At 35.6% G+C, this 22,991-nt stretch overlaps 1 protein-coding gene and 1 long non-coding RNA gene across 18 annotated transcripts in view; one reads left to right on the forward strand and one right to left on the reverse strand.

Annotated features, from left to right (window-relative positions):
- Nucleotides 1-22,991, forward strand: part of ATP2B2 (ATPase plasma membrane Ca2+ transporting 2) — a 392,203-nt gene that overhangs the window by 342,553 nt on the left and 26,659 nt on the right. For all 14 annotated transcript variants that reach the window (XM_040646615.2, XM_040646622.2, XM_040646620.2 and 11 more), the window contains 5 exons: nucleotides 3,643-3,822; nucleotides 4,844-4,931; nucleotides 10,651-10,757; nucleotides 11,492-11,683; nucleotides 20,022-20,235. In XM_040646615.2, coding sequence (XP_040502549.1) covers nucleotides 3,643-3,822; nucleotides 4,844-4,931; nucleotides 10,651-10,757; nucleotides 11,492-11,683; nucleotides 20,022-20,235 — 781 coding nt within the window. The remainder of the gene's footprint in view (nucleotides 1-3,642; nucleotides 3,823-4,843; nucleotides 4,932-10,650; nucleotides 10,758-11,491; nucleotides 11,684-20,021; nucleotides 20,236-22,991) is intronic.
- LOC121106648 overlaps nucleotides 3,976-22,991 on the reverse strand; it is a 72,210-nt gene continuing 53,194 nt past the window's right edge. For 2 of the 4 annotated variants that reach the window (XR_006931343.1, XR_005839376.2), the window contains one exon: nucleotides 4,927-7,518. This is a non-coding gene — a long non-coding RNA (uncharacterized LOC121106648). Of the gene's footprint in view, nucleotides 4,426-4,926; nucleotides 7,519-11,677; nucleotides 12,587-22,991 lie in introns of those variants that run through there. The other 2 variants (XR_005839378.2, XR_005839379.2) reach the window with 2 other exon arrangements.

Below are 22,991 nucleotides of genomic sequence, written 5' to 3' on the forward strand. Positions count from 1 at the left end.
CAAAACCGATCACACGTTGTTTGAAAATAGCTTTAAGTTGGGTTATGTATAGGATTGAGGGAACGGGTAGCAATAGGATGTGCAGTTAATTTTTAAAATAGCTGCAAACTATCCTTTCATGTGGTTACTGTGAGCACATTTTATGAGAAAGCTGCTCTCGTTTCATGGGCAATAATTTCTTAGGAGTTTGAGGTAAAAACAAATAGTGTTCATACAAAGAGGTCAAGTCTAAAGTCTGTTTAAAGGATCAAATTAGATGGAGTATCAAAGCACTTAATTTCTGGAAAATTATCTGATTGATGTATTGATTTTCTTGTAATTAACATACAAAATATGTAGTGCCACTTTTTTTTTCCATTGCAAGAAACATGATAAAATGTTTATCATTTCAGAATTTTACCATATGTTAGACAAATCTATAGTTCTGCTTTTGAGACTCTGTGTTGTGGGGATTTTTCTCTGTATCCTTTTCAACTGTTTTATAGTGTTCATGATCCAAAAAAACTCCAAGACAGAATAGCAACACGAATTTCAGAAAATTGTCTTTGTATGATACATCTGACTTAGTGGGAATTATGCATCACTCAAATTGTCATTGTAGCTGCAAATAGTAAGATATCGAGCTGTAATAAATGGCTATATTATTTTGCCAGGATTAATTCCACCTATAAAACAGAAGCACCATTGGAGTTCATGAATTATCAAAGTGTTTTCTGCAGGAGAAAAAGCATAAAAATGAGAGCTATTATTACTATTTCTTTTTTTATTGATGTTCTCAGTATTCATGGATATCACGATTTATTGTGTCAGAAATGGCAGATTAAGTAATTCCAATAAGGCAATCCAGTGTCACCATCCAGAAAAACCTTTATAGTGTCCCTTCAATTGCACTGATGTTTCTACTCAGAAAGGCTTGATTTTTTTTATTATTATTATTTTTTTAATTAAGATTATTTGCCCATATGCACTGTTGGTGTGTTCAAATATTCACATATTCGGCATACCTGCAGTGTCCACGTTGCCATGTTAAGTTACCATGAGGTAAGAGTACTGCATCTGTTCTGATTATAGTGCAGGGTCTTTCTTGCGATTGCATTTCCTTCTGTGCATTACAAGATGATGAATTATTCAACAATGATATCCAGCAACTGACAAGCTTTAACTGGAGTGTAATCACTGGACACCCATGAATTTTGCATACTTTGGTTACTTAGGTTGATGAAATTCAGGTTCTAGCTTATTCATTGTTAGCAGTGACTTTTTCCTTTGATAAATCTACAATAAAAGAACCAACAGAATGATGTCTTGTGCCTACAGAGATTTGTCTGTTTATTTTGTCAACCTTTCTTTATTGGCTTTAATGAGTCTGTACTGGTTTATACCAATTTGCCAAGGTGCAGCTCCAATCTGTTATTTCTAGGCACTGAATATAAATCATGAATATAAATTTCATGTATTTGTCACCTGATTTTGATAGGTATTTGTTCACTGGATAACCTCTGCATGCATATATTAAAAGGTTTTCTTTGCAGAAAGAAAATTGAAACATTTGAAATATGTACCTAAATTCTGCAAATGGATGGAAAATATCTGCTTCCACTGCCCACTCAGTCTGCCAAGACTCTTTCTTCCCTACAGCATTAAAAAATATGAATAATATTTTAAGCGTAATTACTGTACACAGTGTAAGTCAGATACCACCCACCAGCTGTCCAAATACGAGAGAAGTGGGAGCTAGAATTATTTCCCTAGCTATATGTGAGTTTGAGGTGTATTTGAAACTAGGTTGTCCTCCCATGACCTTGGTTAATGGGACTGGCGCTTTATGTGAATATTTCTGTTTTTCTGTTTGTACTGTAATTTATTTTTCTCCTTCATGGATCATATACTATGCTGGATTTAGAGGCAGTCATCTAAATCTGTCATAACCCTATGCATGAGGGTCACCACAGTTAAGTGGATATTAAGGGCGCTCCAACTTGGCAAATGGGATATAGTCAAGATTATTTTTGTGGAAACTGAGTAAATCAGAAGTCATTTGCTTAAGTAATAAATCTGAGCTGCTTGTATGTGTCCCACAGAATTCTCTATCATAATGTAAAGAGGCTTCAGGTGGTCCAAATAATGTTTCTGGGATGTAACTGTTGGGAAGAATATTTACAGTTAGTAGAGATGAGGGAATGGGAAGATAAACCTCTGACCCTTAATTTTTCTCTTGGTTCTCTCATCTGTGCAGAAAGTCATTCTGCCAACAGCACATTTCTGTGGGTGCAGCAGTTTTCTTCCCAGTAGTGAGAAGAGTACTGGTCTATTTTTCAACTAGGTGTTCAGTGAGGCATCTTGAAAAATAGATGCCTCTTAACTGCCTCTTGTTTATTAAAGAGGAAAGAACACAACTGACCAGATGAGCCATTATTTCCTGTATATGTGCATCTGGCTGAGTTGATTTAGAAGTGTTGGAGATATTTCTAATATCATCAATCAAGTGAATAGCACTATTTTTTCCTGAGGAAAAAGTATTTTAATGAAGATGCAGAAACATGGTGTGAAATTGTACTCACTGATTAGAATACTCATTATCTACAATATGGCTTAAGGGTGTATAATATTTATCTCTAGTGTGACATTCAGTCCAAAATGTATAGCCTTTCTGGCCCCATGAACTCATCAGGAGTAGAGTATTTGCCACACTGGATAAGAATGATGGTTGTCAATCAAAGGCAATGCACTGCCCCCAGCAGTGTCCACTGTAAATACTGTAAATACAAGGGAACTTAAAATGACTTGCAAAGCACAACATTAGCAGTGCAATGTTGTAAATGGTGGCTCCTTTTCTTGATAGTTTCTGTAGCAATGGATGAGGTTAATCCAATCTAATTAGCAACAAGTTCTACAGCATACCTGCACTAAACTGACAGTTGACTATAGGAAGACTTTGCTACTGTAGTCAGTAATACTCATTTTGATGCCATTTCTTAAACTGAATCCATTTGTTTTGTTTTTGAAAATGGTTGATTATTATTTTAAAATGATTTTTTTTCACTGCATATTTCTATTTAAAAACCCTTTTTATTTTTAAATAGATATGAAGTCAGTGTATAGGTTTTACGTTAATCTCATGTACCCTGTTAGACGCTGAATTCTCTCTCATTGATATGCATGCTGCGTATCAGTACGCAGTATAACTTTTAACAGTAAAATTATTTTCATGAAGAAAGAAAGCTAAGTGAAATCATCCTTTGTTTTTAAGTTTTTGAAATAAATGATTCCTGAAACACTGAAGTCATTTATATCTGGGAATTCCACCTGTTGATACACATAAATTCAAGCAGTAACGCTGTTATCAAAACTTGATCTTACTGAAAGGAAGATTTGTATGAGAAGTTAAGTTATATTATTTTTCTGTACAAAATAACTGTATTCTCAGTACACGTTTTCATGTATATTGAATATTTTAGGTTCAGCATACTGCACCTCAGTGCTAAAAAAAAAAGAAAAAAGAGAGAGAAAAAAGCTACAGAATACTCCTGTTTATATTAAAATCAAGAGAATCTTTAGGCAACTGATCTGACTGGAAACATCTGGCTTGTATTTCTGTCTCATATCTGGAAATTTTCTTTCTCTGTTATATTGCTTTTGTAGGTCCCAGAAGCCATAAGAAAGTGCCAGCGAGCTGGAATTACAGTCCGCATGGTCACTGGAGACAATATCAACACAGCACGTGCCATTGCCATAAAATGTGGAATCATTCATCCAGGAGAAGACTTTCTTTGCCTTGAAGGGAAGGAGTTTAACAGAAGGATCCGAAATGAGAAGGGAGAGGTAATTCATGTGCTAAATCCATACGTATTAAGAATGTGCCATAAAAATAGAATATTGAAATGCTGCTTCTCCTGCACTGATGTGTACCTTGTTTCAGTAAAGACTACTTGGAGAGACTGGCACGTCTTTCTAGCAGTACTCTTCTGCAATTTAAAATACTTTTGAAAATCCACTCTTTCCTTTTTATAATGCAGAACCACTATAAGTTTTGTGCTAGACTTATTCAGCATTTTTTAGAACCACAGCACTAGCTTTCAAGAAACTAAGCACAGGAAAAACAGGTTTGTTAGCTAAGAGGAGAAAGAAGTCAACTATCCTGTTTTAAGTGTCATGAAAATGCTGAGAACCGGCTACTCTCACTTTATAACACTTTATGTAATCCATGTACTACTAAATTAACTCATTCTAACAATTTGAATAATTTAGTCTGTTCTTCAGATTTTTAATTCCATATATAAAAGACAGATTATTGAAGCCAGCTTAAAAAAGTGAACTCTATGCTGTGTCTTTAGAGTCCATCATGAGCACAGGCATTTACTCCTTCCATTGACTGAAGGAATCCTGGGAGCATATGGATGTGCTGCAGGTTTGTCCTAGTTGCTGCTGTAGGTATACAGAGAAAACTGTGCCATTATTAATGACAAAATGAAGAACTTGACTTATAATGTGGAATAAAGCAACACATTTTAAGTTGTAAACACATTCGATCAGCTTTGAGAAACTGTACTATCCTAAGAAAGTCAGATTTCTGAATGGGACTATCTGTCAAGAGCATAAGAAAGGCAGATAAGATACAGTGGCAAAATTGACCTATGTTAACCTAGTAAATGACTTCCCGTAGTTGAAAAATTGACTTTCTCGGTTTTGCTGCCATTGATGTCTGTTGTAATTTTTCTGTGCTTCTGGAGAATAGATACAGATCTTAGTGAAATTAATCCTCTGCTGCTCAGACACAACATATTGTGCATTTTTCTAACTACAAACTAACAGTTATGCTGTTGTTTTTGTTACTGTTTTCCAGATTGAGCAAGAGCGGATTGACAAAATCTGGCCAAAGCTTCGAGTACTTGCTCGGTCATCTCCCACCGACAAACATACTTTGGTCAAAGGTGAGTGAGACCACCTTCATATGTGAGCATGTGTGTAAAGTAATGCCAAGGTTATTGGAGAGGTCTCAATACATCTTCTGCATTGTAAATATTTTACTGTTAAATTGTATCTGAGTTATCTTTAATTACACATCACTATTCATCACTCTATTCATAATGCAAAAAAACTTTCTTGGTAAATAAGTCCCTTATGCTTGCATTCTACCTCAACTTTCCAAAGGAAAATAAAAAGAAACTCATTGGCAGGAATAACAGAAATACCAGTAAGCCTAAGTTAAGTAAAAGTATTCCTTTATTTGCCCTGGGACTTTTTGACTGGACTGGAACAAGGCTCTGGCTGGGAAGGGAAAATGGGTTTTTGCTGGCTAGAAAAATGTTGTTGAAAAATGAGTAATTTTTCTTATAAATACAGAGAAGGGTACATTTGATTATCTTTGAAAAAACCTCTTTATGAAAAAAAAAAAACTAAGGACAGGTTCATTTAGAGTGAATCAACAGTCAAGTTTTTGTGCTTCTCTGTTCTTGCACAGTTATTTTTTAGTGTTCAAATATAAGAACTTTTCTTATTACAGTAGTAGGTTTCAGAAGTCATGTAACTAGGCATAAGCTGAGCGATGATATCTATTTCAAGGCAGTTCCATTTTCCTGTAGGCTCCCTAATTGTGTGCGCTGCATAGGCTTCCTTCAAATTTCCATTTGTGTTTTTAGAATCTGTTTTTGTCCTATAAAAACTGTACCATACAAACCATGCTGTCTCACCATGCCATTTACAGATGGACGCTCCTTTAAAACGGGAAATTATTTGCAGCATTCTTTACAAAACCTTTTTCAAATCTCTCATTTTGTGCTGGCTTGACGCTTAATTCTCTTGACCTTTAATCTCACAATCGAAAGCTTAGTAAATCAGAAAATTTCTGATCAGGAATAGCATCATTTCTGGCCAGAGAAAGATTTTTCAGCTGTCTTGACTGCTTAAATAATTGAAATTTAGGCAGAAGAGCATTTCTGGCTCTCTCCTTTTGATATGCCAAAGTTGTCTTGATATGACTCCGTATGTGACTGATTACAGAAGTTCTTGACCTGGATGTAGTTTTTTAAAATGCCTGAATGACTTCAGAGCAAATGTTCTCTGGAGAATTTGAAGATAGGATCAATTGAGCTCTGAGGTTGGGACTAGTGTGTGTGAAGAACTCAAGAAGCACAGCTTATTCAGAGGTACCAGGATCAATGTAAGCTCTGGCATAGCACATGAGATGAGGCAGCTGAAAACAGACTGCTGTTACTCACCCTCCTGACACACTGTTGAGAGCAGTGGCGTCCAAAGTGGGGTGCAAGTTAGTCCACTGGGATGCAGGAAGAAAATATTTCTTTTATCATTTATAAATAAAATCACATTTTTGAAATAAAGTTTATTTCATTTCTGTCTTATCCTTTTCAATTTATATGTTGTATATTTTTTAATGTGTCTAACATATTAGTATAGTAGTTAGTATTAGTGCATTTTATAAATAATATGTGTATTTTGGGGTTGGTTGCTGAAATTTTTACTGATAGTCATGCACAATCAAAGGCTTGGAGATGGTTGGTTTGGACAACATCATTACTAGTTCTGCTTCTCAGAATTCAAACAAAGTAGCTGCCCTACTGCATACAATGTACTGTCTTATAGCTCTTGTAGGGCATGACTTGTAAAGCCTATTATAGTTTTATTTGTTCCAGAAGTATACAGCAATTTATGTTTCATTGAGTTAAATAAAAAACTCCCCTGGAAGTACTCATTTGAATCATGCAGGATCTTCCCTTAAGAGGAAAACAGAACCTTTGCCAGAGAAAAAGAAATCAATGAAAGCTGAAGAAAAATAACCAACAAATTATTGATATTCTATAGCATATATGCTTTGACAATCCAAAATATATTTACTACTACTGAATACCTTATACAACAAATACAATTAATGTTGCTAAGGTGTGACAAAGTCAAAATGATAGAGCAATTAAATATCTAATAATGTTCAAGAACAAGTCTATGGAAATCATGATGGAATTTTTTGGATGGTAATACTCTAAGGGCCATTAAAAGTTACAAGAAACTATTTAAATGTTCTCTAGTTTTGAGCTTCTTGTTAAAATGTTATGTTTTTTTTCAGACACTTGAGGGATCAAGAGGATTTTCTTTTCTTTGATGTATTCTAGCTGCTTTAGGGTAAAAACACATATCACAAAATAAACTTTTTTTATATTTAATTTTTAATGACATGGGGCTGCTGGAGGGATTTCTTTTTTCCTCTGTAGCACAGTGCAGTCCCACCCAGCAAAAGGATCATTTCTCTTTTACATTTTTGTTTTTACTATTGCTAAGGGACTAGAGAAACACATGGCTCAGCATTTAAGGCTGGGCAGAGTGTTCTCTCAAATATTTATGTATTTGAAGTAGAGGTGGATTGAAAAAAAATGTCAAAGTGATTTAGCATCACAAAGTGTTTCAGTGAAACAAAAACAGTTCACTTACATGTCTCAATCCAACTGAAATGCAGTTTCTTACAGACTTCGTGAAGTCAGTTGGTATGATTTCAAATTGTTGTTTACCCTGTCTCAAAATATAACAATAAAAATGCTTGTTATCTATAGTGATGTGTCATTATACTATTACTGAAATATCTCAATATTGTCATATTGATTTTTAAAACAGTAAAAAGAAGCAGCAGCTTATTACTGATGGAAACAGCAACCTCATCTTATCAGAAGATGCAGAGGATAAAATAAATACTCAGCTTACAAGCTAAAGAAGCTGCGTTTTCCAGTATGTTTGAATTTGGTTGAGATTATATTTCAATGACACTAAAACCAGCTGTTCTCTTTCCTTGTAAGGCTGTGTGACTAAAAAGCAGAAAGGGAACTTTAAAGAAGAAAAAGAAATTGTAATTATTACCTTTAAGTACTAAAATATTCCCAATATTCTTGCTTGTGACAATATTATTACACTGCTGACCTCAATAGTACAGACATGCCATGACACTAGGTAAATTAATTAAAAATAAATAAATGTATCAACAGAAGTTCTGGACTTAAATATTTAGTCTTCTAACTGAAACATAAAGGTACCTGCTCAGAACAAAAATCCATGCGTTTCTGCCATGTTTTTCCCTGATTTTCTACTATCACGATCTTTGCAGAACAATATTCACTTAACAATTACCAGTGCTGACTACGCTGTTATTTTAAACACTTTCACATTAACCTTTGAAGTTCTATTCACGCATGTAGGTAAGCATTAAGTGAATTTAATTTTTCTCCTTCGGTCAGATTGCTAGTTAGATGAACATGAGACTTGAGAAAGTTAGGAAATATAAAACACTAATCTCAATAGAACAATATATTACTGCAACTGTCTTTGTTTGGCTTGTCAAAGAAAGATAAATATGAGTAAGTGTATGGGATCATCAGCTTTCCTGCATAGTAGCACCTGAACTTGTGTACATCTTGAATACTCTTACAGCTGTGTATGCAGTGCTGGAATCTTTCATAGCACGTCTGTATTGTACATACAGTGCTCCTATTGGCTATACACAGTTGTTTTAAAAAACAAAAATATGGTATTTTCCCTCATCAGATGCAAGTTGCTTTCTCTGGCAAATGGATGCCTTAAAGAAGTTACTTACTTGTCTGCTTCCCAAATTCCTACAGCATCAGTAGAATCAGTATGTGCAACCAACTGTAATGTTACGCTCTAGGTATATTCCTGTGGATGCTGAACAAAATTCATTTTGGCAGAGAAAAATTGTGGTCAAACAGCTTAAGATGAGAGCACAGATCAGTGAAACAGTGAGGGCTGTTTTGGGATAAATCTTCGCCAAATTTTATGAATTCCCTTGATACACCATGCAAAAGAGTTTGATTGAAATACTGCATGCGAGCATTTAACTGGAGTACAGCAGTTCATTTTGTACAATATACTTGGCTGTTAGGCTTAAGAAATTAATACTGATGTTTATTTTGGGCCATTATGACTGAGTGGAAATGGGCATTCTGTGACGGGCAGTCTGTCAGGTCACAGCCTTGTTGAAGCTTTTCACTGATCAGCATAGCAGTAGTTCTCCACAGCTCAAGACTGCAGAGGGACAGCCCTTCCCTGGTATCTCTCTTTTGTGTCTTTATACCTTTTGTAACATCTGTATTAGGACATTACTTGATACAGAAGAAAACGCTTGAGGTGAAACTGTAAAAATATATCAGAACTATTAACAAAATGACGTCAAAAGAAAGGGAAAAAAAAGCACAACAATTCAGCGATGTGAGGAAGGAAGGAGAAGAAATAGATTTAAAATAATATTGAGAAGTCAAGGAGCGTGGCTATAGCTATGAATAGCTATGGTAAATCCCCTGAGTCCCAAATAATTGCTGCTGCGTAGTGTTAGAAATTTGTCTGACATACAAAGAAGTTCTTCGAAGACCTTCTCTCTTCCAATGAATAGCACTGCACACTTTTGTCCCATACATTGCCATGGTTCTGATGGTACTGTGTCGCTCAGATGGTTACCGTCAGCATCTCAGCCACTATCTCCAAGAACAACATTTTATCTCTGTCTTTCCGTGACTGCTGATTATACAGCTCTGTGCTCTGGAGAGTGTTTGGCTCATCCCAGCTGCATAGTTTGCTTTTATGGATAAAAATGGGCAGCTGAGTAGTGTAATCATTGACATTTGGCCACTACTTATATCCATTAGGAAGTCATTTCCTGAAAACCCTTCAGCTTCATGAAGGCTGCGCTCCCATTTGGAATCTAATTGTGAGAAGATGCACTCTACCTGTTTGGAGCAGTTAATAGCATGAAGTGTCATCGTTTTAATGAATTTCTTTAGAAGCTTAAACTATTAATTTAAAATCAAAGAGCATATTGATAGCAAGAAGGAAAGACATGATACTTTTAACAGTAATGGCAACTGTTGTTCCCGTTTGCTTATTAATACCAAAAGTAAGTCACCCCAACAAACTGAAAGCTCTCATTCTAAGATCTTATCAGAATAATATGCCATTTATTTGAGTTCATAGTGCCAGTGGAAAGCGAATGCTCTTTTTTTTAGTTTTATTTTCTTAAGACTGGGAAATACAGAACACTTACTGCTTCCATACTGCACTACAATCTTCTGCATGCCTGATAAGGCTTAGCTTTGCCAAGAGGTTGCTATTGCTCTGTAATCTGCAATTTCCTATTTCTGGATGGTTATCTGACATGGGAATTATTTTTTTTCCAGAGTAGTTGAAAGCTTTTCACTCTGGGTAGGTTTTGATAATTGTTTTTAGAGTATATGGTATGGATTCGTGCAAAATATTTTAGCAACACAATGTTGTCAGTTTAGGAAAACTTTTAATGTGAACTTAAATCTTCAGCAAAAAAATTCTACTAAAGTTTAATCACAGAGGTGGGCTGAAATGGATTTATTGTGATACATAACTATAAATAATAGAAACTTTTTCTGATGATTCTAGATATTTCCATAAGAATTCTAATAGGGATATTGAATAGAATGTAATATTGATCACGTCTTTCATCATTATTTTCCTTAGAAATCGACTATTAATCTCTGTAAGATTTATGCAGTATTGCATAGTCTGTGTTACACAGAACCTGCTTGGAAATATCAGGAAATGTTTATCTTGCTATCTGTTCTTTATACGTATATGTATGTATGCATACACAGACATGTACATTTTTTGCAGGTATTATTGACAGCACACAGGTGGAGCAGAGGCAGGTTGTAGCTGTGACTGGTGATGGAACCAATGATGGACCAGCACTTAAGAAAGCTGATGTTGGCTTTGCAATGGTATAATCTTGAGCTTATTTATTAATGTTTGTGTCATTATAAATCTGCTGTAAGAAGTTTTTCATTATCAAAGTGTGATATTAAATGAAGCAATAATAGTTTAATTGTTTTGCTTGTTTTCATACTTGATCAATGTTGTGCATATTGACTATGTAGACTATACTATGCAGAATACACTATGTAGAATATACTATACAGCCTATACAGAAAAATGAACTTAATGTTCTTCCTAAAAGTGCAGTACTAATTTGCATTGCTAAAATCCAGTGCTACATGTAAACATGCGCTCCCAACATACTACGACTCTAAGCATGTATTAATAGAGCTTATATATTAAGATATGTAATTCTATTTTTTTTTATCATTTTTGTTCAAGTATATTAATAGAATGCCACACAAGAACATTATTTCTATATTAATAGAATGCCACACAAGAAATGCCACACAAGAACAACTCAAAATTCAACTAGTCAATAAGCTGATACTACACAGCCTTCAGGAGTATAATCATAGGAATTCCACTGCTTTCTATCAATGCCCTTTTCTGCTTCCTTATTCATCTTCAAAAACAGGTTCAGTTAGCCAACATCCTAGCAAATATGAAGTGCAGAATATACTCAGAAGTCACTGTTACGATGCAGGGTAATTCTATGTAACTGTAACTTTGAGTATGCAGAGGTTTGTGTTCTTTCTTTGTACTTCCTGGTAATTTTATTCCCAATTATTTTTTCCAGGGTATTGCTGGAACAGATGTTGCAAAGGAGGCCTCAGATATCATCCTAACAGATGACAATTTCAGTAGCATTGTGAAGGCTGTAATGTGGGGACGTAATGTGTATGATAGTATCTCCAAATTCCTGCAGTTCCAGCTCACTGTTAACATTGTGGCTGTGATAGTGGCTTTCACTGGAGCATGCATTACCCAGGTAAGGATAACTTCAGCATTACTAAAAGCATGAGGCCAAATCCTACTAAGCTGCATCTTTTCTTAACTGAAGATGAAGATGATTTACATTTAATTCTTACTTTGTACAACACAAAGCATTCTTTCTGAAGTTCTTCTGAAAATAAACTATTTATTTAGGATCAAATTGCTAAGTGTTAAATAGCTGTCGACGAAAGGAAGTGAGCAAATCCATCTTATCTTGGAAGTAAATTCCTCTCTGGTTTTGGTTACATATTATTGTTGTGACTGAGCCTGTGATGACAGAGCTTAAAGTGTCAAGGATTGGAAGAGGCTATGTGACTTTGCTTTTCCTTTCTGAATATTGAAATAGTATGTGTTTAATGACAGATTATGAAACAAGACTATTATTTTCATGATAGCAGAACATAGAAGTAATCCCAGCAGGGGAGCATTTTGACTGATAAAACAATTATTTTGTAGCTTTCAGGCAAGTCCTTTTAATTTTAGGTGCAAATAACAAACCAATTAAATGATGCCTACAGTTACAATTGGATCCCCTTTTCTCCCTCTAATCTCATACTGCAGTCTTGCTGCACATGCAACACGTTTTGGTCTTTCACAAAGGCATACCATGTTTTTTCCTACAAGTTGCTACATCTTAATTAATATTTTTTTTCTTTTACCTGTCAAAAATTTGTAGTATTTATAATGGAAGTTCATCCTCCATTAGAAAATAGAAAACCAGGAGTTTATTAATGCTATTACTCCCCCAAATGTAAATTAACATGCATTTTCAGATGCTGCAGATAGATACTGTTAGAAAAAAGCTTCTTATGGTTGAGATGCACTGATGCTTCTCTGTATTGTACATCATGCAGCCACACATACATGTTTCAGCAGGTAAATTCCACCTCATGCACACCTGAGCAGAACAATGAATAAGTTATTAGCTCTGCTCTGGGGTAAACTTACATTGCAATCATGGAATTAATTCTTGAAACCAGAAACTGACATACCTTTATAAAACCATGAGGTCAAACTTCTCCTAAGCCTTGACAGACATTTAGAGGCCTTACCTGTGCTGTGTATGAGCAGTCTGCCAGTTCTCAGCTTCTGCTAGCACCACACAGCAGCTGGATGGGTGCAACCATTGTCATTTATCTCCTCTGAACTAATTGAGTGTAGGAGTAGAGCTAGGGCTGAAATTCTCAGAGAAATCAGAAATTGGTTTTTGAAGCAAGCAGAAGTGATCCTAATATACGAAATAAGTATTTTTACTCTGTACAAAGGAAGCACTAAAACCTCAATTCATTGGTTTTCTGAGAAGTAAAAAATGGCAAGGTGCTAAGCGCTGGTTTCCTACCATGCTGCCTCCATGTCTTGATGATGCCTTGTTGTCACAACAGAGCCTGTGCTATGGGATAAAAATGCTGACACTGGGACAGCAGTCTGAAACTTCATTTTCCCATGGAAAATAATTACAAGCATACTGAGAAAATGTTTAGCTGTAAAGTGCTTTTTACTGATAACAGAAATTACATGAATAAGTAATAAAGATGTGGAAGGTAAATCCTCCCAGATTTCATCAGTTGTACTAAGTAATATAAAAAAAAGTGCTAATAGCAACATGGTAAGAGTAGCAGAATTGATCTGAGGGGACTGATTCCTTTTGAGCCCTTGTTTTGTAGACATTCAATCACTGTTGACCCGTTTATGTAGGGTGTTTTTTTTTTTGTTAGTGTCCAGTGTTTTTTCATTGCTTTCTGAAAGCACAAGAAGAAATTACCTCTAGTTGTTAAATAAAAAATTTCTATTTCAATCTTGAAGAGGTAAACATAATTGAATCAATGCAAAGACTATTTTACATCGAGGTCTTGTGTAATGTATGTTCAGTGCAGGCATGTTCCCCTTTCTATTTCCAGATCTTTTTCCATCCTTTGGATCATTCTATCAGCTTCAAAAGGATTTGGATCAGGCCCAGTGTGTTTGTATTAACACAATGGTCTCTAAGATCATCACTGAGGCTGTCAAGTTCACAGTTTCTGTTGACCATTTTTTCTAATGTGTTGCTCCTACAATTTGTGTATTTCTGCTCAAAGAGATTCTTATGTAATTCATTAATTTGGCAGTAAAAATGTAAATTCAAAGGAAGAGATCTGAAAGGAGCTAAAACTGAAACTAGGAAAAAGGCAGCAGTTATTTCCACCGTGGTTCTGTTTACACTGAGCTGGCTGACTGCTGATAATCTCAAGCAGCTCTCATTTCACTCTCATTCAACAAGGATCTTGCCTTACGAATGAACATTATTACGTTAGGCTTTGACTCAAAGATTCTAGGCAGTGAAAGGGCATTATGTTTGTTTGGCTCATAAGCTCTACTAAAAATGACACTTGGGAACATACTGCACTCTCTTGTTGCTATGAAAATAGCTGTAGCACAGAATGCATGAATGTACTGAAAACCCATGGGTACAGTAGGCTAGGTGTGCATGGATAGAAGGCTGCAAAACTGTGCACAGGTCTTTAATTATTATTTTGACTGAATCATTGAAGTTCTTAATAAACCAAGCTGAAATACAGAGTTTCCAAAAAGCAACACAGCTTTCTACGACCTTCAAAATGAATGCAGACTGAATTTTATTTTGCTTTCAGGTAGTCGATTTGGCTTTGTTTGACACACAGAACATAATTTTAGTCCTTGACTAATGATCAGGTTAATGAGTATTACCCAGCCTACTCTTTTGGTGGTTTTCATCAAATTGAGAATGAGAAAATTTCAATTCAGGGAGTTATGTTTATTTCATGCTTCTTAATGTCACCTCTCAAAACAGATTTTCTGTAGTTCAGAAACAGCACACTGAGATGTATTAAGCTTCTTTTACACTTAGGACTCTTCTTGATTTTTTTTTTTCCCCCTATTTGCACTAAAAGGAAGAACAGATAATAAAATCTTTGCTTTGACTGATTTTTTTCTATCACTTGGCTTGTGTTTTACTACTAAGTACTTAATTTTATTCAGTCTGTTCATCCTGCAGTGACATTGGTGTGTATGTAAATTTGTGCACGTGGTCATATCACTGCAGGAATCCTCCTGAAACTACTACAACTCTGTATTAATGAAAGAGTCCACTACTGTTAGTGAAACTAGACGTCCAAGGAGCATTTCCAGCTGATTAGTTTGCTTCAGAGCACCTCAGGAGTGCCATAGAGAGACAAGGAGAAAAATCTCGAGTAGGGTCTGAGACCAATCTGCAGCATTACTCTTCTCAAATACCTAAATGAAACCAGTGACTTTGCCAAGTTCTACTTCAGGGTAGAACTGATAATTAGCTTTTAATTCTTTTTATACCAAACAAACATATTTTTTATTTATTTATCTACCTAATGCCTGCTTCAGCAAGGTGCTGCTGGCAGAAAGTATCTACCCTATTTCTTTGTGCTCCTTTGTTGTTGCAATAGTTTAACTCACATATACAATATTTATATGATACTCAATGCTATTTCCAATTTTACATAGGAATTATACAGGAGAAGCATTTGCCTATTGAATTTATTATGCAGGATTAATAGGACTAATGGAAATGGTCATTTGTTATCCTATGTCATCAGTCCCAGCATGAAGTTATGTAAAGAAGGCAGCAATCATGTCCTAAGTGGCTGCTGCCAAAGTGATGCTGCCCCTTAGAGTGATCCAGTTTAGACTGTGGCCTACATCAGCTTACAGCACTTCCATCTAATAAGAGTTCTATTAATGAAATTTTGTATTGTGGTTCTGTAAACGCTTTGAAACGTAGGTCATACAAGAAAACCCAACTTCAGAAAGTCTTTGATTAAAGTTGAATCAAGATAACTCAGTCTACAGCTGCACAGGTGTCCACTGTATACACAGCAGCCAGCAATGGTCAGTGCAGTTTCCTTGGCACAGTACAGCTGAGATGGATTAATTCACCTAATCTTTCAAGTAATCTAATTAATTTACCTCTTGCTTCCTCCTCTGTGTATAATCCAGTGCATGCTTTTAAACTGGTCAGGGCATGGCCATCCTGAACAGTTCGCATGTAATTTTTCTTTCAGTTTAGCAATTGATTTCTTTTTCCAGAGGATTAATGAGCTACAAACTCCTATGATCTGACTTCATTCTCTGGCTAACATCTGATTGCGGAGCCTTCGATTTATTCAGTGAGGGTTCTTTTTTGGAATTCTGCCTTCCAACTGTGAACATTGTACTTTAAATGAGTCATTATTACACATCTCTGAGCATCATATAGATTTCCATATGAAACTTCATGGGATGTCCCCAACATCCACAATATCAAGCAAATAATTAGGTTGTTATATTTGGAACTGTTAAAAAAAAAATCACTATGTGCAATTTAAGATTTAAAATGCAGTTCAGTCAAATGGAAACATCTTTTACTGGATGTATTAATCTAACAAATTTACATCTATGCAGAATTTTATCTCCACTTCCAACTGTTGAGGCAGTGTAATTATTCCAAAAGGTTGCATTAAAGAAAGATAGAACAAAGACCATATTTTAACATTTTGTATCCAAGTTATTATTCTTGTACTAAAGAAAGACTTAATTTTTTAAAAGACATTAGGAACTGAAAACAGTGACTCTATGGGACATTATGTTTGGAAAATTAAATGTTAATTAAAAAGCACTGCAGCAATGAACTGCTGCATGATTCACCTACTGTTTTTGCAGACCTTATTTAAAAAAAAGGGAAGGATGTATATTTACATGTTTAAGACAGTAATTTACATGGCTTACTGCAGAATTGTATTTGACAAATCCTAAAATGATACGATTGGAAAATTGGGAAAAAAAAAGCCATAACATATTACCTGTACATGTACATATTACAGTTTAGGTATTTTAATCTTTTTGGAAGGCACAGAAGCAACAGTCACTTCCATTCAATTATCAGGCAGTGTGATCTAGCAGTGCAAGCCAAGGGTTCATTTTATTTTTACATTTACATATACAGTCTACCAGAAATACTTATTCTTATGAACGAATACATGTGTTCTGTGACAAGTAGAAATAAAGGGGCAAGGGTAAAAATACCTTTTTACTCCCATACAGCTTGTCATCTAAATCAAAAGCAACAAGCGCTAACATTTTAGAGACTCTGCATGTCACAAAAGATTTATAGTTTATTTCCAGCCTTTTGTGATTTGTACTTTTAAGTGTTTCCAGGATGAAGTGTAACATCACTTGATTTAAGGGACATTTTCCTTTTACCTCTAGGCCAATGCTAACCTATTACAAGGTCAAGTGGAAAGGAATTTGACAAATAAGTCAGGATTTTGGGAGGTTTGCAGTTTGAGCAGCTTCCATCCCCATAGTTTTAAGAAAGCAAACAAAGAATTCATTGCTAGTCAGTCAAGGGCTAAAATGCAGCAACAATGACATTGACTTTACCTTCCACTTTTACAGCATAAGTGAATAAAATCTGTAATGAAAGGCTCCTTAGCTGATATGTATTTTCCTTACTTTCCACCAACTAATCAGAAATCAGGTGGAGCTGCAGTGGAAATTTCATTCCACCTCTTGCCCAGACTAATGTGTATTTAATGTTTTGGCTTCAGCTTAGAATGAGCTTTCACACTTGACTGAACAGTGTAGCACTGCCTATAATAGATAATTATTAGAGGCACCATAGCCACCCAAGGTGATTGGCAGTGTGAAATGGTGAGAACATGTTGTTGCCAAAACTGATGACTGCCAATTACAGTTGTGTGATTTAGAGACTGAAAGAATCTGAGTTTTTGTTGTGCAAGAAATATGTCAGGCTCTGATAGACATCTGATCATTTGACTCTATTTATTAAGCATAACAGACAAATTCAGTTTTTAGTGACATAGATGTCAGCACACATCTATGTAGCAAATTCAGCTTCTAAAACACCTCAGTGTAGGGAATGTTTCTTGAGAAAACTAACTAGAAAGGCAAAAATATGACAATTCTTCAGGAGAAAACATGTTTTCCCTTCTCTCCACATACTGGCTAGGGTCTACAAGCCCTGGCAACTAACAATTTTGCTACACTTGCAGTTGAACCATTAGTATGAATTAAAATAAATGAAGTCTCGTAATTTTTGTAAAGTTTGTCCTGAGTGGTTTTAGCTTTATAGCTTTTTAGATACAGATGTTTCCTCTTTCTGCAGCTGCACATCAAATGAATGAACTGAATCTCCAGATAAGCCCAGTTAATGCAACCCATTACCAAGAGGTCAAGAATCTATTAATGCTAATCTTCCACTCATCCTTAGTGTACCCAACCTGTAAGACTAAAGGAGCAGGTTGCTCTTCATCCCTATGAATACACTAAAAAAGAATGTGGTGGTGTTTTTTTTTCTTTTACTGTGTTAAAATACATTTAATTATAAGGCTGTTAAAAATATTTTTCAAGAAGAAATAAACCTTAACTCGAGAGAGTTGGAATATAAGCCAGACAGACCTGACCATTTACCTATTCTTCATGCATTCTTGGGATACTGAGTGGCTATTGGCACTCATAATTTGATCATATTTCATTAAAAATGAATTGCAGAATTGTAGAATCACCAAGGTTGGAAAAGACCTCCAAGATCAGCCAGTCCAACTGTCCACCTGCCACCAATACTTCCCACTAAACCATGTCCCTTAGTACCACATCTAAACATTTCTTGAACACCTCCAGTGATGGTGACTCCACCACCTCCATGAGCAGCACATTCCAGCACCTGATCACAATTTCTGAGAATAAATTTCTGAGAATAAATCCAACCTGAATCTCCCCTGGTTCAGCTTGAAGCCATTCCCTCTGGTCCTATTGCTAGTTACATGGGATAAGATGCTGACCACCACCATGCCACAACACCTCCCTTCAGGTAGTTATAGAGAGCAATAAGGTCTCCCCTGAGCCTCCTCTTCTATAGACTGAACAATCCCAGCTCTTCAGCTGCTCCTCATAAGGCCTGTGCTCCAGACCTCTCACCAGCTTGGTTGCCCTTCTCTGGACACACTCCAGGGCCTCCATATCTTTCCTGTTGTGAGGGGAATATTTTTCTTTGAGGAAAAGGGCAGAGCTCATAAAACTTCTTTCATTTGCTGTTCCATCATTTCTTTGTTTCAGAACTGCATGATGCTAAAGTGCTCATAAAAATAGTGCCCTGATCTTCAGTCTTTCACACTGTATATTAACTCCCTTCTACTATCAAATTTGTCATACTGATATCTTACTGCTTTGGGGATTCCATTTCCATGAAAAGGTTCTATTTGAAAGAGAATGCATGTTTTGCTAATGCTGCCTATTTTGTATTCAGCCTAAAGGCATAGGAAGTTGTTACAAAAACAAAAACAATAAAAGCAAGAAACCAAAAACAACAGACTTAATTTTTCCTGATAGGACTCCTTGAAGCAATTGCAACAATCTATCATTACAGCTGACCAAATGAATTAAAAATCACTTCTGTATAATAGTCATCTACATTTTCTCCTGAGATCAGTGTTATTTATTATTTTTTTAAACATAAGGTAAAGTCCTCTATAATAAGACCTTCGCCACTTTCTGTTTTGAATTAAATGAGGAGAGAGCTCCTTCTAGTGGCTGTCGATCTGTTTCAGAAATAGATGCTTTATTCTGACAAGCAGCAATGCTTGCTTTCTTTCTAGTTCCATATTTTCTAATATACTATCCGGTTACCCAATAGATTAATCAGGATTTCCTTTTGCAATCTGATGTATTTTAATGAGCTTCTGGAGATTTTTTAAAATTAAAATATCAGCGGTTTTCATCACAAATGTTTTTACAAGGTCTTATTTATGTACGACGTCTTAGAATGTCTCAGCCATTGTTTCCTCATTTTTTTTAACTATTTCAAGCTGATTCCAAAAATGGGTTCTGTTTTTGTACAGGTGAAAGCTACCAGTAATGAACCATTACCTTTTAAATAGCTTCAGCACAATTTTTCTTCCAGGAAAGAAAGCTATGTTATACAGTTACATAAACTCAGTTATAATTTGAAGCACGTATTTCAGCATGTGCTGAAGTACAAACAGCATTATGAAATGTATTATAAATTATTAATGTTATACCTTATAAAAATTGTGTGATTGTAAATATTGCCGACTGAAATAACTGGGGAGAAATGATTTATTTTTGCTGTGATCACTGTTTCCTATGATTCTGATCCTGTCTGGGCAATGAAAGAACGGTCATAGTAATGTAAACCAAAGGTCCATGTATTTCAGTACCTGGTCTTCAACACTACTTGCAGTTGCACAGGAGGAAATGAAATCACAGTAAATGACCTGACAACAATTATTTTTCAAGGAAATAAGTAACTTTATCATTTGTCTCCGCAGGACTCTCCTCTAAAAGCTGTACAGATGCTGTGGGTCAATCTAATTATGGACACTTTTGCCTCACTTGCTCTGGCCACTGAACCTCCAACAGAAGCTCTATTGCTAAGAAAGCCATATGGCAGGAACAAACCTCTTATATCCCGTACCATGATGAAGAACATTCTGGGCCATGCTGTCTACCAGCTTACTCTAATATTTACACTTCTTTTTGTTGGTAAGAAAGTCAGGCTTGTTGCATGGTTTAGAAGCACCTAGATCATGTAGTCAGGTGTCAGAAGGCTTTAAATGTAACCACTTGATACACTTACACATAGTTAGGCAGCTAACAGGGCTGGACTGTGCAAGGGGATTAGGAACATAAGGAGAAACAAAGACCCAATAGAGGAATTTAGTCACTTCACCTTGAGAGGGCTGTTTAGCCTACTAACAAAATGTAGATTTGAGAGAACTTCATTTTAAAGTGTAACACGGAAGGTTACATTTTACTGGGAGTATCTAGTCTGCTCCTCCCACCTTGGGATTTCATTTTAAAACTTGTTATCTTCACTGTGCACCTACAAGTAGAACCACCACCAAAAAAGCAACAAAAATCAAGACTCGTTTTACCAGTATCTGCAGAGGCTGTAATCAGGGAACAAAGTGTAAGTCAAAAATAATACTGATCTTAAGTATTATAGATAAGCAAGTAATCAGTAGTAGGTGATAGAAATAACAATCTGTTATGGCTTTTAATTTGAAAACGGATATTAAAGGGGGAAGAAATTACCTATTTTCCTATTTCCATCCTGGACTCACTTTCAGGCATTGCTCCAAGTGGATTTTTTTCTTATGCTCTGTATTTTCAAGTGAGAGAGGAAAGAAGAGGAGTGTTTCTTGCTGCAGAGAAGTACAGGTGCTAATAACAGATTGCTACTGCTCCACAACGAGTGGAATCGCCCAACGGGCTGATAATTTTATCAATGGATATTTTGCTCTTGACAATATGTCACTGCGGTTAAACTGCATGTGTTGTTTTTCAGATGTTTTATCGTTATATACAGACTTTCATAAAAGCTACAGAATTTATGGTTCTGAAAATTTTAGGAGTTTTTTGAACTTTGTTTTGAAAGCCTTGCTCCATCTTAGTCCAAACTGGCAGTTTATGTCACCTCAGTCAAGGTGATGGTGATGATCTGTTTACAATAGAGCTATTTGAATCAAAATAATTGCCAGAGAGATGCTTCCTAATATTATGACAGGCTTACAGTAGAGTTTGAAGACATCTACTGAGCCTAAGGACATTGTAACTTACATATCTCTGAAACAGGCATACATTCATTACGGTCTTGGTAATTCATTTGATTCCAATTCCAGAACAACAAAAAAATCTGTTAACTTACTGAGGGTTTTAGTGTCTTTTTAATGAGTGTTAATGCTTAAAATACTTCATACTGAACCTTGATGAAAAGAAAACCAGGCTTTTCTCACCCTACCCTAATTATTTTTCTGTCTCTGGTAAACCCATAACTATTTTTCTCAGAAGCCTAGGAAGTACCTCAGAAGCCTTTTCCTTTCTGATCTCTGAGAAGGGTCACTTTTATAGTCAGATGTTCTAAATACAGATTCTAGTTTGATTTCAGATTTCTACTTTGATCAGCTACATTTTTTGCCAGCAGCATCCTCTGCTATGCCATTTAAGTGATGCAGCCCAATAAGTGACTTAAGGATAGGTACTCTCACTTAAGAAAGTATTTGTTTGTTTGTGTGTGAATTGAATGAAAGCAAATAGGTGTAGTGACTCCTTGTGTGTGTGTAAGATAAAATACTGAAATGTTTCTACCATTATTTTTTTCCGTTATATGTATTAAGGAGAGTGTTTTTCAATACTTAGTAATCTCCATGGAAATGTATTATCTGCTTAAAAATCTCTACTCTCTCCGAGTCCAACTTTTGTGGTCTCGTATTGGGTTACTAATATATCTTCGATATAATAATCTACTTTCTGTCAAAAGGTTATAAGCCAAATTCTTGCTTTGGAACCATGCTCATTATTCCCAGTGACCTGAACATGAACTGCTCAAATATCCCAAGGCAAAAAAAACTCACTGTCAACTTAGCTGATAGAATTATGACGTCAAGGGGAAACCTCAGGAAACCTTTTCTTCTTACTTCAGAAATTCTGAGCATAGAGCTAGTGGGATAGCAGAAAATGTTAAAGATTTATTTGCTTTTATTAGTAAAACACTTGTTATGAAAGTGGGTTGTAGTGTGATAACCTTTACTCTTTATTTCATTATTTACTCTCTCGTATGAATGTCTCATTCTTACTTCAAATTAATAACTTGTTGAATAACTGTGTGTTATCTGCAAACTTTTGTCAATATGAAATGAGGTCCATCAGGTATTTTTTCAAATCTTATCTCAGTTTTACTATTACGCATAATGGATTGCACCCTGCCTCTTTATTGGTCAGATCTAAAAGTGAAAATCAGATTATCAAAATAAAGAGCAATGCCTCATGTTGTGCTTCAGAGCAGACTTAGCAGAATGATTATGATCAAATCTATTTAAAATCATGAATGTCTGTGCTGTTATCATTAATATCCATGAACACTTGTCAAGAGTCATGGCAAGCGTATTAGCAAACAGGTTAAAAACTGTTGAAGAGTGATTGCTTCTAATTCTGGTAGAAAAATGGAAACATACTGACAATGGGTCTTAAGTGCTCATTACATCAGGAGGAATTGACTTAGAATGCTTAATATTTGGTTAGAGGAAAAATACTACTGAAAACTATGTGAGCAGGTATATTGAGTTATTAGAGAAAAGTTATCATTGGGGAAGCTTTCTGCTCAGGAACTTTAGATGTCTTTTGCTTTCTGGAGTGCAGAATTTTGCCTATAGATAGTAAGGTCAGAAAAAAAGTAGAGCAAAGCAGGCAACAAGCTAAAGCAAATAAAGGAAATAAAAACACTCTGTTTGATGTATTCT

Source organism: Gallus gallus, chromosome 12, assembly GCF_016699485.2.
Source record: "Gallus gallus isolate bGalGal1 chromosome 12, bGalGal1.mat.broiler.GRCg7b, whole genome shotgun sequence".
In the NCBI taxonomy this organism is placed as follows: Eukaryota; Metazoa; Chordata; class Aves; order Galliformes; family Phasianidae; genus Gallus; species Gallus gallus.